The sequence below is a fragment of the Tinamus guttatus genome, unplaced genomic scaffold, assembly GCF_059628265.1.
Source record: "Tinamus guttatus ecotype Peru unplaced genomic scaffold, ASM5962826v1 Tinamus_guttatus_pri_ptg000569l, whole genome shotgun sequence".
NCBI lineage: Eukaryota > Metazoa > Chordata > Aves > Tinamiformes > Tinamidae > Tinamus > Tinamus guttatus.
This window is the reverse complement of record NW_028289103.1, coordinates 141,277-160,050: the sequence shown is the minus strand read 5'-3', so window position 1 is coordinate 160,050 and position 18,774 is coordinate 141,277. Positions and strand designations below refer to the sequence as shown.

General features: G+C 43.4%; 1 protein-coding gene across 1 annotated transcript in view; it reads left to right on the top strand.

Moving 5' to 3' along the window:
• Window positions 1-18,774, top strand: part of SNX30 (sorting nexin family member 30) — a 43,717-nt gene that overhangs the window by 9,995 nt on the left and 14,948 nt on the right. The window contains exons 2-4 of the mRNA XM_088534572.1: window positions 7,791-7,979; window positions 12,663-12,773; window positions 16,878-17,036. Coding sequence (XP_088390698.1) covers window positions 7,791-7,979; window positions 12,663-12,773; window positions 16,878-17,036 — 459 coding nt within the window. The remainder of the gene's footprint in view (window positions 1-7,790; window positions 7,980-12,662; window positions 12,774-16,877; window positions 17,037-18,774) is intronic.

The following is an 18,774-nucleotide window of genomic DNA, read 5'->3' as shown; positions in this document are numbered from 1 at the left end:
TTAGTGTTGGCTGGTAGTGTGAAGTTCCCCCTTTCAGACTGAGAAAAGAGGCAGGACTCTGAGACTTGGTGAGAAGATGGACATACAGGCAGGCTGTGTAAGCAGCTGGTCTGGCTAGTTCTTGGCACCCTCCTCTGATGCTTCTGCATGGAGAGTATGGCCAAAACTGAGCCATTTCACAGTTCAGTCCCTGAAGACTTTTGCAACAGGGTTAGGAGATCAGTTGTTGCTCTTGCTGCAAACCTGCTGTTTGCAGGAAGCTTGTCTGTGCACTCATTCCTGCTCCAATTAGCTCAACTGTTGTGACTTGCAGGAAAACAAACCACAAAGTAAAATAATGCATCCGATGAATCTTGGCTCTCAGCTCAAGGGAAGAGGTGGGAACCCCCTGAGCCCTGTTAAGGCTTGGAAAGTGCTTGTCTGTCACAAAGTGTCTCTCTGAAACAGCTCCGATGTTGCTCTGAGCCAAATGGACTGTAGTGCAAGGAAACACTGATCAAACCTGATACCCTTGTGAGCAAGGCTGCTTTCCAAGTCTCAGGTGGTACCAAGCTGCATGCACTGAGATCAGCCCTACGTCTGAAATACCTGTGCTTCCAGGCACTCAGGTGTCTGTCTCTGGCCAGTGCTGACCTCCAGGGCAGGGTGTTAGTGATGAACTGCAGGACAGAGTCATGAGACTCTTGGCTTAGCAATATGCTTGTACTCTGATAACTATTTAAAATATCCTGAGAGCAAATTGATAGTCTTTATCTAGTCAGACCTCAAAAGTGACATGCCAGTTACCTGAGTAGATCCTGTGTTGTTGCTGGAAGTGCAGAACTGAGGCGTGGACCAGTCAAGATGTGCAAGTTGCATTGGAATCAGGGGGCTTTTAATCCATCAGTGCAAGACTTGTTCTATGATACCAACGAACTAAGAATCCATGCTTGTGTGATGAACAGGTGGCATCTTTACTCCTCCATATAATCACAGAATTACAGAATGGCTGGCGTTGGAAGGGACCTCTGGAGATCACCTAGTCCAGTCCCCTGCTCCAGCAGGGACACCCAGAGCACGTGGCACAGGGTGGCATCCAGGCGGGTTTGGAAGATCTCCAGAGAAGGAGACTCCACAGCCTCTCTGGGCAGCCTGTTCCAGGGCTCTGTCACCCTCACAGTCAGGAAGTTCTTCCTCACATGGAGATGGAACTGCCTGTGTTTCAACTTGTCTCCATTACCCCTTGTCCTGTCACTGGCCACCACCGAGAAGAGTTTGGCTCCATCCTCCCTACATCCTCCCCTCAGGTACTTGAACATGTTGATCAGATCCCTCACTCTTCTCCAGACTAAACAGGCCCAGCTCGCTTAGTCTTTCTTCATACGACAGATGCTCCAGTCCCTTAATCATCTCTGTCACTCTATGCTGGACCCTCTCTAGAAGCTCCACGTCCATCTTGTACTGAGGTGTCCAGACCTGCACCCAATACTCCAGGTGCGGCCTCACCAGAGCTGAGGAGAGGGGCAGGATCCCCTCCCGTGACCTCTTGGCAACGCTCCTCCTGATGCTGCCAGGATCCCATTGGCCTTCTTGGCCACGAGGGCACACTGCTGCCTCATGGTTAACTTGTTGTAAGCCAGGATTCCCAAATCCCTCTCCGCGGAGCTGCCTTTTAGCAGGTCAACCCCTAATCTGTCCTGGTGCCTGGGGTTGTTCCTCCCCAGGTGCAGGACCCTGCACTTGTCCTTGTTGAACCTCATGAGGTTCCTCTCTGCCCAACTCTCCATCCTGTCCAGGTTCCTCCCAAGGGCAGCGCAGCCCCTGGGAGTGTCGGCCACTCCTCCCAGTTTGGTGTCATCTGCAAACTTGCTGAGGGTGCCCTCGTCCAAGTCATTGATGAACAAGTTGAACAGCACTGGACCCAGTACTGACCCCTGCAAGACACCCCTGGCCACAGGCCTCCAACCAGACTCGGCCCCATTTATCACCACCCTCTGAGCTCTGCCATATAAAAAAGCAAGCAGACTTGCTTCTGATTTGAGTTTAGTCTTCAGTGCTCTTAGAATAGCCTCAGCCTTGCTCTCTGATTCTAGCCGATTAATACAGTGGGTGATGCAGACACCGGAGGGTGTAAGTCTGCCCCTCTGACTATGCCTGCACACACCGGGCTCTCTCTGCTGCTGCTGGAGGGGGCTACCCTGATCTGCTGTGCATGTGATAACATCCCCTTTCTTTGGAGGCTAAGTCTGGCTTCAGAAGTTAGTTCTCACAGCCTTTGTCAAACTGCTGTTTAGCACAGTTCCGATTTGGGGTCAATGTACAAATGATGTGCTGCTGCTTTCCTGGGAACAAATAGGGAAGAGGCCTTTCTGATTTTCAGCTAAATGTTACCTGCCCGGCAAGACTGTCTTCTCTTCCTGTGCTCTACCTCTGCTTCTGTGCTTTCTGTCTGGGTACTTCTGTCACTGTTTCCAGTATGTGGAATCACATATCTACTGAAGCGTTGTGTGGGGGAACTTCAGTGTGACTGACATGTAGTAACCATAATTATGATGCTGGTGTTTTAAAAGCAGAGTATGTATTACAAGGAAGCATGTTCCTTTTTGTCCCTTGCCTTCCATCTGAAGAGGTGGCTCAGTATTTAAAACTTTTCTGTAGTGGGTGTTGGATAATCTTGTGCAGATTGATATTTTTACTATGTAAATACTTCAGCGGGTATAATGCCTGCTACTGTACCATACTGTACAATAATTTACCATAGTACCTTAATATGGTACTGTGCTGCCTGTGACACAAGTGTTGCAGGTGAACTAGAGATTGAAAATGTTTTTTTTTTTTTCTTTTTTTTCTTCTCACACAAAACTGACCAATACTGATCAGGTCAGAAGTAAAACTGATGTGAAACTACCTGATGTCAAAATTTGATGAGATTAGATTACTTATTCCTCTTGAACAGGCCTGTAAAAGCTGAGATGGTGATGAAAGTTTTTAACAGGATTCTGAGAGAGTATTCATATTTAAAACTATTTAGTTTTCCAATTACCAGCTGCAATTTTGCTGTGACTTATTATCTTGTACTAGAGATACAAAGATAAGACTTTCCAAGAAGCTATGGTGTACAGTCATTGCCCTCTTGACCTGATTGTAGCTGGGGCTATTTTTCCTTGAGAAATGGCTGGCTAAAAGGAGCAAAATGCCTTGAAGAGGAAGAATAAGGGTCCAGCACTTTCATTTCTAGAAATGAAGCAGCAAGTAGTAGGCTTAAGTAAATAGCAGTTGCTTAAGCAGATTAGAACCTCAGATGGATAATGGAGGAGAGGAATAATTGGAGTTAAGTGTCCCACTTGCCTCTACTTACAGTTCTTGTTCTTGGGAACTTCACTGACCTCTTTCATGAGTTACTGCCAAGTAGTTCGGCAGCCTTGCTAAGGAAAGGCAAGTGATAGTTAACATTGAATTTTTAGTAGCCATGGTATAGTGTAACGGCTCTCAACTCAGCAGGAGACTACATGATCTTCACTTGAATGTATGCCAAAGCCTACAGAATTGTAGACCACTTTTTCAGCCTTTAGGGGTTGAACACTTAATGTCTTCCCTGGTGCGTACTACTCTATTGGGGTGAATCGTGGGGGAAAGGCTGGCTTAACTGTAGCTGCCTTCCAGAAGAGTGAACACCAAGTAATTGAAGTTTTCCTTTATGGTGGTTCCAAGCTGCTCTGTAAAGCTGGAGTTTTGGAAAATCTCCTGGGGCATGGAGGAAGAAGATGAGATCAGCTGGAAACTTCCCAACTCATTTTGCGTCTCACATGCAGACCTCAAGTTTATAAGCTTCAGCTGTATTTTAAACTTGGATGAAGTGGAATTCCTGATAGATTTAGTGTCTGTTTCTGGGCAGGCTAGCCAGTTAAAGTGCTTGGACTGCATAATCCAAGGAAAGAATGTGAAGCTGCTTCCTTACTAGATAGCAACCTGCACAGTTAGCAAGACTGAAGCATTTTCAATAAAACCAGTTAGCTTGTACCCTCCCTGCACTGTAGGAAACAATCCTTACTGCTAGACTCATCTGATGTTACGTGTCTATAAACTTAGATGTCTTTGAGTGCTGCGACCTTTGGGAATTCTCGCAAAGCCTGTGCAGAGCAGTACAGCAACCTATGGGTACTCAGAGGACTGAAGTATTTGGCCAGTGGATCAGCAACATGAAGGTCCGAATGTTGTACTATGTTGTTTCTGTGGTTGGTTATCACTTGGTGAAGAGGATCCACTGAATGTCTAGTAAGACCAAGATCACAAAGTTACTTGCCTGGCCCAAAGAGATGAGGAAGTTCAAAGGACAAAGATCTTTGCTCTGTTGAGAAAGCTTTAAGACATGAGGGAATCTTGAATACCCTCTGAGATGTGACGAGTCTGCCCTTCACTCCATCCCCTGGCTACCAGAGCGGCCACGTCCTCCCCGCGTGGGCCGGCTCGGTCCATGGCAGGCTGGCTGCCGTGAGCAGCAGGGGCAGTGAGGACAGGGCAGCCCTTCTGCCGTGGCACCCAGCACTGCTGTCCGTGAAGTTTTGCAGGAGTAGGTGCCTGCTAGAACTTGGGCTGCTAACAGATCTCTGTTAGTGCAGCTGGGTAATTAGAACAGTTGATGAGCAGCAACTTGGCGCCATAAAGATGCAGTCAATGCATGAGTCCCCGGGATTGAAGTCAGACACTTTGTTATATAAAGCAATTAGTATTAGTCAACAGTAATATTACAGATGCTCATGAATGTGTTAACGAAACTGAGAGACAGAAATGCAGATGGCAGTAGGTCTCCTGCCAGGCTCTGCAGGACCTACTGCTCTTCCTGTTGTAAAAGCGAACGAGAACAGAAGATGCTGTCTTGCTTCCCCGGTTGCAAAAAACCCTGCAAAGTCCCAAAAAAGAAATGAAAGAAAAGCAGTGCTAACTAAGATGGCAAAGCAGGGCTGTGTTGAAAGGATTAAAGTCTGAGACAAGTTGCTATCTCATCTGCCCCCCTCTTTCTAGCAGTAGCATTAGCCTTTAGCAAGCTGATCCTGCCTGTCCCTGAGGGGCAGCTATCAGCATTATTCCTTATCTCAGCTAGCAGCTAGCTGGGAAGCTCCACCTATTAAGAGGGACAAACAGCTTGGCCTTGTGCTGCTGCAAACTGGCCAGGTAGCAGGGCATGAAGACTGGGCTGGGGAGGGGGAGTTCTGCCTTCACAGATAAGGCAGTGTATCGCAGAAGTAGTTTAAATGCATGTTTCCCATGTCCTTCCCCCAGGCCCGGCTCGTCCTTGCGCTCACAAGCAGAGTTGGCCTTGGAGTTGGCCTAGAGCTTCATCTAGACGTGGGGTGTTTTTTTCAAGGCTGAGATCAGGCAAAACTTTATCACAGCTTTTATTTTAGCACCTGCAGTGCTCAGATACACTGAACCTGTGAAGTCATGAATGCTCCAGTGGATTGGTGTGGTTACAAGCCTTCACAAATCTGGCCTGCTGAAAAGGTGCAAGGCAGGCTGGTACGGAATTGCCATCTCCCTAAAGAACTGTGAGGAATGTCACCAACTTCATGCAAGTGGTTGCAAACTTCCTTCTGTAGTCCTTCCTCCAGTTTTAACCTTGGTGTGGAGTTTTCATACTGCAGGCAGATTCCTTCTATATTTAAGCATATATATATATATATATATATATATATTTTTGGAAAGGTTTTGTTACAGTCTTTTGAGACCTTCTCAATAATCAGGCTTAAACTGTTTCCACAAGTTAATTCATTTCCATACGGGAAGCTTTGAGCTTGACTCACTGTGGTTCTGGCTCAGCTCCTTTTATATTAATGGCTATAGCACATGGACATTGAAGAGCTGTCTGCTCCTTCTGGAAACAGAAACAGGTTTGTCTACTACTGCAGTGTCCAAGGATTTTCTTTGCTCTTAACTGTGTTCAGCCAAACTCCCTCCATCTAGTTAAACTAACTAATTTCTACACGCATCTTCTGTTCCTAATTTTATACTGGCTTCTGCTGATTCTGTTTGCGTAACTAACAGAGCTTTCCCCTATCTCCTGAGTTGGAGGAACATCGCATCTTCCTCTTAAACAGGCTTCTGCTGTGTTGAATCACAGCCAGGTGCTGCTTATGTAGTTTAGCCTGTCAACCTCACATATGAGCTGGCAGGCTTTGTTGTGCTCATCCTGCTCCTTAATACTCCTGGAGTATTTGAGTGCCTATCATCTAAATCTTGCTCATTTGTCAATTAAACCTGAAATGCCTCTCGTGGGTTGGTAACCACATCTGAGTGCTAGGTGGAAGACGGCACCGAAGCTCTCAGCAGGGAACAGTCCAGGTGTGGTGGCCTCCAGGCTGCTTTGAACTCTGCACAGAGTTGTGGAGTCTGAGGAAGGGATTGGGTTTGCTCCTTAGTTACTGGTAGCCTTGGTGCTGTTTTCCAGAGACCCATGCTTATTAAGAAAGCCAAAGCAACCTATGTTTTGGGAGGACAAGTATGGAAGGTGCAGACTTATGTAGTTATGGCATCCAACCTTGCGTTTGCCCAGGCTCTCTTAATGCACTTGAGACATTATATGACAGTTGTTTAGATGACTCCTTTCACAAAATCCTCCCTACTTCGTAAGGCAATCCCAAAATTGAAGAGGTAGCGCCGTCCTACTGGAGTCGAATGAGCAGCATCCTGTCTGCAAGCTCCCAGTAGTCTCAGGATAGGAACTTGGTAAAGGGTAATAGAAATTTACCCTCTTTCTTAGACATTTCAAATGCAGACATTCATAAGTACCATTAACTTCAAGATCTGGTCTGTAATTCTGAATCCTTGACTTGAAGCACAACGGAGGACTTCTTTTGAAGATGGGGAATACGCTTGTCTCACTGGAATGCAAACCACAATTGCATGAAAATGGACAAACAAGATTTTATCCAAACATCATTGCCCTGCTAAAATGACATGTTTCATTTAACCACTTTAAAAGACTGTACAAAGCTGGGGCTAAATAGTAGTTCTGGAACTGAAACATGCTCCTTAATGTGCTGCTTAACTACAGTCAAGTTTCTCTAAGTCCACAACTGAGGAATCTTTACCCTTTCAAGGGAAACACTGTGAAGATAATCTCTTCTGGTGCCACTGCTAGAAAAACAACCAAAAGCCCTCTCGAATCCGAAAGGAGGAGCTTGGGTCTCTGGCACTTTCTAGCACTTGTGTCAGATGTTCCTATGTGTTATACAACTTGTCACATGCTCTCAGCTAGCTCGGCTACAAAACCACAGCAGGGAGCACATGTGAAATTGCAGAGATACTTAATGTAAAGTGAAGTAGCCACTAGCTGTATAGAGTAGTTGGTTTATTTCAAAGTGTAAGACCTGAAGGTGTGGAAATGTACCAAGTTTGATGCAAGCTTTTTAGCTGTTGAGTCATTTCCAGGGGATTAGACTTCCCAAACACTTCAGTTGTGTGCCTCTTAAAAGAGCCATTTGCTAGGTTTCCTAGCCCTTCCTTCCCTACCTACTGCGTGATGCCCTTGGAGCTGTGAGGACAAGAAGACTACACTCTTGTGGCTCTTTTCTCTCAAGCAATGGTTGTAATGTTCTTTGCCTTCATTTCAGGAAAAAGTAGAAAAATTTAATGTTCAAACCCCAGTAGCTTTCCGAGTAATTGCTCAGAAAAAAAAAAGGGTGATCATTGCAGCTGTTAAAAAGAAAAAAAGTATATGCCAACAAGTGTATCTTGTTGGTGGCATCTTTCAGAGTACTGTACTTTGTAGTCCATATGTGCATTTGTTAATCCTTCTTTTCTTTTCCATACAGGACCTCAGCCTGCCCAATGGCACACCTGTTGACACTTCTAGCCCAGCCTCCTCCTCTTCTCTTCTCAACAGACTGCAGCTGGATGATGATTTGGATGGGGAAACTAGAGACCTCTTTGTTACTGTTGATGATCCCAAAAAACATGTGTGCACAATGGAGACATACATCACATACAGGGTTACAACAAAGGTACAATAATGTTCTCCTTTCCTAGTGTTTTTTTGATTTGGAAAAAAAAACAAAAACCAAATCAAACAACCAAACACAAACTTAAGGTATGTTCTGGATTTCTGTGCCCTCCCTGTGTTTTGTCTTAAGGAGAAGACCTTAATGTTTGATTACCTTCTTCATGTTTGAGGTGTGACTTCTCTAAGCAGAACTGTTTGGGACAACTTTGGTATATGAAATTGGGCAGTATTCTAATGCATCAGTTTAGATCTTCTTTTTGATTCTGAGAGAACTGATTGTAGATTTTACAAAACCAGCTTCTTTCATTGCTTTTAAGTGAAAAAAGGTTAATCTAACAATCTGACACCTGTTTAGTTTGAGTTATCTTTCCTGAAGGGAAGTGCTTCACTGTTACCTGTCTCATGGTCTGGTTCTTTTCTGAAACTCTTAAAGCTTTTTGCTTTCACAGCACTTCAGTAGTAGCCTCATACCCAAAACAGTCTTGATGCTTGCCTGTAAACCAGGCAAGGGTTTCATAGGGTCATTGGTATAGAAGGCTACATAACTGCTGTTTAACACTGAGTAAAAGTAGCTTAAGAATGCTCTGCCTGCCAAAAAAGGTATGCTGGAGCTCTTTCTGCATGTGCTCTGGCTCAATGATTAATTCAATCTAATTACATTAATAGGAGAAGTGATCTGGAAAGTCCGCTGCCCTCACAACTGGAACTTAATTTTTGCTAACTAGTTCTTCTCATCAGCAGCAGTTTCTAGGTGATGTTGACAGTTGGTTTGGGAGCTTGTAGTTACCCAAAGGAAATACTATTCAGTAGCTTTACTAAGGATATACCTGATGCACTTTTCTAGAAAGATTAACTGGTTCTGCTTTGGTCTTCTTAAAGACACTATGTCCAGGTGAGAATATTTTTCTCTGAACTAAGGGAGTTTCTCTAGGGCACAAATTACTTTCATGAAGTCTACTAAAATATTGAACTCTTATGCTGCAGAGGAGGAGACTGTGATTCCTTGAAAAGAAGCATCTACTTCCTAAAGCCATCTTAACATAGACTTGTTATTGTTTGTGGCTCTAAGTATCTTAGTCCACAAAAAATACTTTGCTGCTAGAAAACACTAAAAAGAATTGTAGGAAGCCTTTCTAGTAGGCCTACCTATCCTTAAGCCTTTGCATGATCAGAAACAGTAGGAAGTGTTTCTACCTTAGACTGAGATCTGATTATCCTGTCAAGACAGGGTATCAGTGCACAGAGACACCATACTTGTGTTGCATTTTAATGCTATGTTCATGGAAGGATTCCTCTTCCCTCTTGGAGCAGAACTGTGGAATGTGACTAAGGTATTTACTTTATTGGGTAACGGGTAACCGTTTAGAAAACTTCTTCTACTTTAACTATCTCCCCACATTGCTCTTTATGCTTGCCTTGTTCTGCCTTACAGTATACATATACATAGCATTACAACGCAACAATTAATTAGTTCTTATCAACCACTGTCAGGATAAATGTTGATATATGCACCTCTGCATTTTGGGTCACTAAGTTCTGCAGCAAACTTTGCTCCTGTCGTCTCTGTGAGGCCATGCCTTCCCTCCTCCTCAAAATCCAGCGTGAGAGTTTTACTCCATCTAGTCAAAGAGCTTGCTCCACATCTAAATAATTTTTGCTTTTGGATTTGCTAAGCTGGGGAGGGGAGACCCACAACCCGGTCTAGTGAACAAGAGAGCAGAACTAGGAGGAGGAAATACCTTCACATCATCATCCCTGGCTAGCTTTCGGTTTGCCTGTCAGCTATTTGCTGAAAGACAAGAATCTTGCACAAGACCAAATCATGACGGTGTTTGCCTCAAGTCAAAACCTTTCCAAACATACAGGAAAAAGTGTGTGTATCTGTGCATGCTTTTGGACAACTGAAACTGAGGCAGGAATATTGTGGTGCTGGTCTAGCAGACCTGTGCTAATGCCTTCAATGAATCACTACCAATTCCTTATTTTTAGAAGGTTAAGATCTGTCACATAAACTTTTTTTTTTTTAAGGGAATAGAATATGTCCTTGAAGGATGACATTTAAGAATTCTAGTAAAAAAACAAGAGACATCCAACTTCATTAAAAAAATCATAATTCACTTGCCATCCCTGGACTATGGCAAGACTCTTTTCCCTCTGTGTGCAGTCTGGAAAAAAAATCAACTAATCAACTTAGCACTAAATATGCTAAGCCAAGGAACAGTTTGATCAGGGTCCCAAATTCTTTCAGCATTAGTGGGATGTAGTATAACCCTGAAGGGTGCTTAAGTTTTCCAAACAGTCTTTGAAAAGCTTATTTGTTACCTGGAGTTGACAGCTCATATTGCAAACACTGAAATGCTGATGACTACGGTGTGCTTTTGTGTTGGTCTTTGTGAGGACCGGTGCCTGATACATGGAAACTTGCTTGTGATACAGAAGCAGCAGGGATGCTGAGTGATTACTAGGAAGTTGGAAGAAGCCCTTTTGCACAATTTGAACCCTTCCTCCTTGCTTATGAACTAAACTGTCTGGGTTGGTTTCCTTAGTGGTTGGCATAATATGGGTTGATAATGCTAGTTAGTTTCTCAAAGCTGGGACATTTGCACCTTCTTCCACATGCTACATGGTGAGACCCTGTAGAGTATACAGATCCAGATTACTCTTGCCTGCTGAGTATATGGACTCTTTTAAGAGTTCCTAGCCCAGTGACAACCAGTGCACAACAGCTCTCCTTACTGCTGAACGGGTACAAGTTATTTTTCTTTGCTTTTTTGTTTAGGTTTCCTTCTGCCAATCTGAAGTACACCTTCCATGTTAGCAGAACAGAGCAGCCAGAACTCCTGACCGATTTAGGTTGTCTACATCTGTATGAACTGTCTTGTTCTTGGTATAGAGTACCACTGTTCAGTCTCTTAATGAGACTGAATGAAATGTTTTACTTGAAGTCTCGGTAATTTCACTTGTGCTGTGGCACTCCACCACCGTAAAGAAGCTGGTTCCTCTATGAGATTTAGTTGGCTGAATCACAAATGTGCGCTGGATATTTGTATTGGTAGTTCATCGTCTGCAAACGTAATGCATGGTCATCAATGGAGCAGTTATGTTAATCTGTTGATTTCAGACTATATGCATAAACACACACTGTAATCTATATACTACAGTTACCGGGTGAGAAGAGTGTTGAGGTGAACCTGGCTTCTTTCTTTCTGTCTCTGCCTTCGTTTTCCAGAAACTGAGCTATTGCATAGGTTATATCATATGGCGTGCGTATCATATGTAACAGAAGTACTGTTCTGTAAACAGCAGCATATTAAGGCAACTTGTTTCCCTCTAAAAGGAAACTCCTGATGTAAAGCATGCATAAACCCTCACTGGAGTGGCTGAGTAGCATGGGGTACCTGAGGAGTGGGAGCCAACCAGATAATAACTGAAGAGGCAGGAAGCATTTTAGGGCTACTGCCTGGTTCTCTTCAAATAGTGCTGTGAGGCAGTTGCCATCAGTCTGAAAGTAAATAGAAAACCTCACCTGGAATTTAGCAGAGAAAGCAGATGCTGAGAGGAGCAAAGAAACCTAGTCTGGGGTTTTATGGCTGTCCAGTGCTATAAGAGTGCTCCATAAAGTGCTGTAAATATCTAGTCTTCTGGCATGGCAGCAGCATTTTTACTGCACAGTGGTCTTGGTGATGCTGCAGGTGACTAAGTGTAGGACTCTAAGCTATCCCCTGAGCTGTGCTTCTCAGCGAGGCATAATTACGAGGAACATCTGCATTCTGATTAGGGGTATCACAGTTTCTGAGGCTTTAGCAGAGTCCCCTAGTTGGTGCTTCTTAGTGTTTTTAGTCCGTTGCAGTGTAAGGAGTACGTTAGCTTTCAAAGCTGTAAACTGTTCAAGGACTTGATCAGACATTTCCTAACAGTTTCTCAACATGTCTACCTTCTATCTTAAACCTGTAATGACAACTTTTAAAGAATGAAAACTTCCTTCAAGGTTTAACTTAATATATGCCAATTTTCAGATGCCAGAACAAAAAGAGTAATGTAAACGGACTTGTTTCTTCCTCTCAGAAATCAGTAAACATGGCCCTTTGGCAGGCATAAACCATTGCTAGGTCTTAATCTCTTGGCCTTGTAGAAATGAAATAACCCTTGCTTTTGAAAATACAGCACGGTTCTGAAACATTCTTCCCCCACAGTTAATCTTCTCCATGAATAAACAAGTCATGAAAAATCTCTGCTTTTAATTCTTGATTGCTAAAATAAGCTTATCCTTGGAATGAAGGCCTCATACAGCTTCTTCCCCTCAACATTGTAACTATAAAGAGTTTAACAGGGTATGCAATACTGTTTTTTTGGTGGCGGTGGTGTTTTTTTTTCTTTTTCCTCTACTATCTTTTGGGATGTTTATTTGAGAAGAACGTGTGATGAAGTACCATTGAACCTTTAGAAGACATCAGCTCTAAGTCATTTTTCTTATTGCTGGCTTTTCTGTTGCTTGAAAGGCCTGAAGGATCTGTCTCCATTGCTGCAAACCAAAATGTGAGGGTGCAGTCCCAGTTCAAGGTTGTCTGGCCTCGGTGTTGTTCATGATGGTTTCGCCACGTTCAGCAATAAACTTTGAAGTGAAAAATGTTTGTGCTTTGTTGCTCCGAGGGGACCCTAGACATGTCCTGTTGTTGTTTTCCAGACCACACGAGCCGAATTTGATTTGCCAGAGTACTCTGTCCGCCGGCGGTACCAAGACTTCGACTGGCTCAGGAACAAGCTGGAGGAGTCTCAGCCCACGCATCTCATTCCCGTAGGTAGTAAGCAAGGATCTGCTGTTAAGGGCATTTGTGTCTTCAAAGGGTGGTATCTTGGTCATACAGCTATTTAGTTTTAAATACAGCACTCAGTTTAGTGCTGTTGCTGGGAAGAGCTGCTTGTTCTTGTTTGATTTTGAAGTTGAGATGTTTCTTGGGTGGCAGATCGCAGAGATGAGCCTTGGCAACCTCTTATATGAAAACCTGTTATATGCAGGTGACTGCTTTTGTCCTAGCACAAACAGAGCATGCTTGACTGTTTGCTCAATTCTTGAGCTTAAATTTCTAATTCTTTGCCCAATTCTTTGCCCAGTTCTTGTGTTTAGATTTCTATGAGGCTTATGAAAAGCTACACAGGTGCTGCAAGTCTTAGTCTCAGGCAGTGTGAAAGTTGGAAGGTGTGAAAGGTTTCTTTGGAGTTGATCCTAAACTACGCGATTTAAAACAATTTGCTTTAAGATCCCAGATTGTTAGAAGAGTTACAGTCTCTGGCTTGGCAGATTTTGCACCGGTTTTCAGTAGGCAAAGGTTTAGCTAATAAGACTATATAAACTACTCTGCTGGCCTGACAGCTGGCAGCCTGACAATCTAATGTGATGTGAAGAGATTGATATTGATGTTCTGCAGTTTATTTTCCTTCTGTTAGATGCAAAGGGCAAGAAGCCTGTGAGAATTGCCATTTAGCTATTCTGAATAATGAGATTCAGAAAGGCCCAAAGGAAGTGAGTTGCAGTGAAACATTGCAAGCAACATTGCTAAGATACCTTGACTAGGCTGTCTGGGATGGGTAGGGGAGCCCTTTTTCCTCCTCCGCTCCCTCAGCAAGGGCTAGGCCATGTGAGAAGTGTTCATTTAGATCGATCTAGAGAAACACTGAAGTCCTCAACCTCTACAGGACTTGCATTTAAATGGGTTCTGTAAGTGGTTTTCAGTCTCTCAAATATGCGAAATGTGACATCACTACGTGGCAACAAAAATATTTGATGGGAGGTGAGGAGAAGAGGATGGACTTGCTGGGAAAGATGTAGACATGAGGTTTATCTATTGACCTCTTCTAAAAGTCAGATGAAAAGAAAGCTGCCTGTGATCTGGTGTCCTGGGAGACTGCCAAGCAGTTGCCAGGTGTTTATTACCTGTTACCTGGCACGGTGTAGAGGCTCCTGCATGGACTTTTATGATTTAATGGCTGTAATGCTGTTCTTAACGAGTTGTATGTGTTTTGGGGTGCAGTGTAGCTGTATAAAACTTGATAGTCAGTGTTCTTCTTCCTTCCATCCATCCCTGTTTTCTCAGTAACTTGCCTCGTTCTAGCTAATCTATGCATGTCAGCAGGCTTCCACTCCTGCTTGAAGGCTGCGTGGCAGTTAGCTAGTGGTCTGGCAGTGCATGGTGATTCACAAGCAGGGAGTCAAACTTCGTGATGGCCTGGAAAGCCCTGAAAGCTGAGCTGCAAGTTTGACACAAGTGGGTCTGTTAGAGGACAAGGCACTGAAGGGCTTCTGTTATGGGAAACGTGGGAGCATAGTGTCACACTGACCCCCAAAGTGCTGCTGAAGTGTACAAAGAGAGCTGCAGTTCTCAGGCTGTCTGGGAACAAGTACAGTGTGATAGCAGTGGCCGAACTGCCTCTTAATCTCCTAAATATAACATTGTAGTGGTGGAGACTGCTGAATGGTTTACCTGAAAAGCAGGTGAGGAGCAGAGGATAATGCAAGGTCAGGTGCATTGTTGTGGAAGGGTGCTTCAGACCTGTGTAAGAGTATCTGTACGTATAATTGAAGATACTGTGATGCCTAGAGGCCTTCTGTCAAAGAAAATTCCTGGAGGGGGGCTGTTTTCCTAGCTTTGGTATGGTGACTGCCTAATATCTTCCTGTACAGAAGAACAGTACAGAGCTTGATAGCCTTAACTGAAACAGCTGTCTAAGATAAGCGTGGACCTGTTAATTTTCGGTTACTGAATTTTTAATTATCTAAGGCTTCTTTAAATTTGTTCTTTCAAACAGCAATAGAAATTTAGTCAGTGGTAGATCTGTTGTCTAGATTAGAAAGGTAAGCATAGTTTATGGTGATGTGGTATGAGATGGCTTTAGTGATAGCTAAAGCCATTTCTGACTGCAGTGAACACCACTGTTCCCATATCACAGCAGGGGAAATAGGCTGTTAAGCTGGAAAACCATTATGTAGAGAGGCAGCACACAGTAGAAGTGGGTTATCAGTTGCTAGCTGTGTATATTGATTACCTGGGATAGATCACCAAGGCCTCTTGAAGAAAAGAGTTACATTTTCTACTTAAAGCAGCTGCTTTGGTTTCTGGCCTCATACATCTTTTTCCACTTACCTGATTCTAAAATATGACCAAAACACAGTTGTCATCTGCAGCTACTGTGACTTGCAGGTAGTTCTGTGGCTTAGAGATCTACTAAAATGAGATGGAGTTGTGATGAAAGTAAAACTCGATTTTTATATGTAGCAGGTACTTGCATGTTCATTTCTGTTATTTATCCCTGTAGTGGAACAAGTGACTGTTGCTTTATAGACCTGTATTTTGGAGAAGGTTTGACATTAAAAAACTTCATTCTAGGCTTTTAGAGGGCAAATTAGTAACTGTTCTCCAGTGTCTTTACAGGATTGAAACACAGGCAGTTCCATCACCATGTGAGGAAGAACTTCTTTCCTGTGAGGGTGACAGAGCCCTGGAACAGGCTGCCCAGAGAGGCTGTGGAGTCTCCTTCTCTGGAGATCTTCCAAACCCACCTGGATGCCACCCTGTGCCCCGTGCTCTGGGTGTCCCTGCTGGAGCAGGGGGGTTGGACTAGATGGTCTCCAGATGTCCCTTCCAATCTCAACCGTTCTGTGATTCTGTGAAAACACGTGTTGAAGTGTAGACATTGGTACTAAGATGAGAATAAGAAGCATGTATAAAATGCAACCTGGATTATTAATAGTATTTAAAGTAACAGAGGCTCCTGCCTATGCATGAGGAGAAGTATTTCAGTGCATCAGTGCATCTCCTGTGTCTGGTTTGCTGGGTTTTGCCAAAGGCTAATTGTGATGTTGGCAGTAATGTTTTGTAAGTGCTTTGAAACAGTTTGAAGTACCTGAAGTAACAATATGAGGACTGTTAATTTTTGTAGAAGTCCACTCTTTTTTTTCAAGAGAAGCTTGTCTATATGCAGTTAGCTAAAATACTGTTAAATGTCAAAAGCCCCTGTAATAAAGGAATATCCTTCTGTTGGTCTGAAAGTGCTTGGACTCCAGTGATGGATGCCAAGCTGGCACACCAAGCAGTGCCAGCAGACTTGTGCTTGGCTGAATGAAATTCCTTTAAACCAATCTCCCAGCTTGTTGCTTTTCTCCTGTATATGGTGCTGAGGTTTCTAGAGTTCCAGATAAAGCTTACAAAGCACTGGGAAACAAGTTTGTGCCTCCCTGAAATCTACTACACCAAGCATTCCTCTTCTGAAGATACCTAATTAGGATGTGACTTAAACTGGTTTAACTAGAATAACAGATCTGAACGTGAAGCTTCATTGCAGTTAAGTTGCACTGGCTTTTTTATTCTTTCGAAGATGCTGAACATCTCACATCAGTTTGGTTGCCTTTGGGAAGGCTCCCATGTGCATAGTTCTCTCTGGATGATCTTAGTCATTAGGTTTTCCAGGTTTCCCTGGATAGAGCAGCTTTGTTTGAATGCCAGCTGAAGATGTGTCTGTGTTACTGTAGGGAACAGAGGGTAACCCTGCTAATGATGGCTTCTGCGTATGCAGGGGGGGTTGGACTGGATCTCCAAAGGTCCCTTCCCACCTTAATGATTCTGTGATTTTGAGAGGCAGCTTGGACACAGTTACACTGGAAATGCTTAGTGTAAGTAATGGCTGGGCTTTGCAGGTGTCTTTCTGCTGAAGCCAATCAGTGAAATGACCAGGAGTAATTTGGAATAGGGCTTCCATCCTCATTGGCATGGATAATACCTGTTACTAAACATAGCAGTGCAGTTACCATCAAGATGGGAGCTTGATTTGCTGTTACGTTTGCCAGTTACAGAAGCAATTGTCTGCTCTACTGAATCTTGTACATTCTCCTTGTCTTCTCTCACAGCCTCTTCCTGAGAAGTTTGTGGTGAAGGGTGTTGTTGATCGGTTTTCTGAAGAATTTGTGGAAACAAGGAGGAGAGCATTAGACAAATTCCTGAAAAGAATCACGGATCATCCAGTGCTTTCTTTTAATGAGCACTTCAATGTGTTTCTCACGGCCAAGGTAAGCCAGACACTTCTAAAACAAATCTCTGAGAAGGACTATAGAAAAATGGGCACTCTTGCAGTTTTACTTGAAATTAAGTTAAAACGGCATTAATAAAATGGTATTTGCTTTTCAGAACTTCCTCCTTATATAGGAAAAAGGTGTTGGGTGATGTTGTGTGTTGCCCAGATGTGACATAACCATACGGGTTCCCATCCATTAGAGCGCTGATTTCCAGATCATGAGTTCAGTTCTTCAGACTTGCTTATTTTGAATTCCTGTCTCTGGAATATGTTCCTCTGGTTCAAGAGGGGCCAGTATCAATACAGCAAATCATAGGCTGTGTTTAAAAAACAAAGATAATAAAAAAGAAAACAAAACAAAAACAATTGCTTTGGGGGAATAATGAAAAACAAGTGAAGGGGGATATGTCTTTTGGACAAAACTAAGGGTGAAAACTTTATTCTCATTTGTTCTTTGCCAACCGCATGCACATCTATTGCATAAAGTATCTATGAACTGTGCGGCTTTCCTTGGATATCATTCAAATTGCATTTTAAATAACACCAGGAGGACCTGCAGTCAGGACTGGATTTGACCTGATAAATGAGAAGAGCTATAAAAGCACTTCTCTCCAATATCACATTGCATTAGCTCACTAAAATGAAACACTTATTTTGATGAGCTGATTTCAGAATAATGCTGCACTCACTGGGGGGCTGAGATTCGAGTCTCCTCCCTCCCTCCCCACGCCTCTGCTCCCCAGTGGTGAACTTAATGGCTGAAGCCAGTCCAAAATGCAGAAGTTGATTAGTATCCTGCATTGCTCAGCATAGGAAGCACTGTTCTGCTTTTTGTTTCTCAAAGTGCAACTTTCTTCTTAACATGTCTTATCCCCTTCCTCCTCTGTTGCTCCCCTGTTCCTCCCCACTCCGTGCCCCAAGTGAGTGGTAAAGGCTTCATCCTTAGCTCCGTCTGGCTTTTGCCTTGAGTATGCAGAGTTTCTAATGAGCCTCTGGGTGAGGAGCAGTGGTGAGAGAAGCGCAGATAGCTTCATCTGGCTGTCTCTCGTGCTCTGTTGTATTAGGATTTCAGAATGACTTACTGTGAGGAATCGTGAGACCCCTCTCCTGTTTCAGTAGAGGAACCAAAGCCTCTCTCAGTACCCTTTGTGGACCAGTGTGATTTGTAGACCAGAAAGACTGGAATACTTGAATAGTGGCTCAACTGAAGGGTCTTTACATGATGCCTGCTCTCAGGTGTTTTCCATCAGTCGTAAGCCTGAAGGAACTACTGCATTTAAGAATAAACATTACCTGCTAACTTGTCCATTTCTGTTAATCAGACTTACCTTTGACTTGCATAAATGCTTGCAAAAAAATAGTAGAGCATCTGTTTTGAAGATGGCACCATACAATACCATGTATCAATTCTCAATCTCTGCATGTCTATTTGTCTTGCAAATCTTCATGTTGGATAGAAAAACCTCACTGACTCTTCAGCCTGCTTTGAGGTGCTAAATAGTGACCCCTGCTGGAAGGACTAGAGCACTAAATGGATGACTAATTGATTAGCTAATTAAAAACTTTGTTTTCTGATGTGCTGTCAAGATGAAATCCTCTAAAACCTGTAAGATGTCATTTAAAAAAGAAAAAAGAAAAAATAATATTTTTTCACAAGTTTTGAGTGTCATCCTGTCCGTACAAACGCATAAAGCTTTAGCAATAAAACTTAGGCTTATTGTGCAGGCTACTTC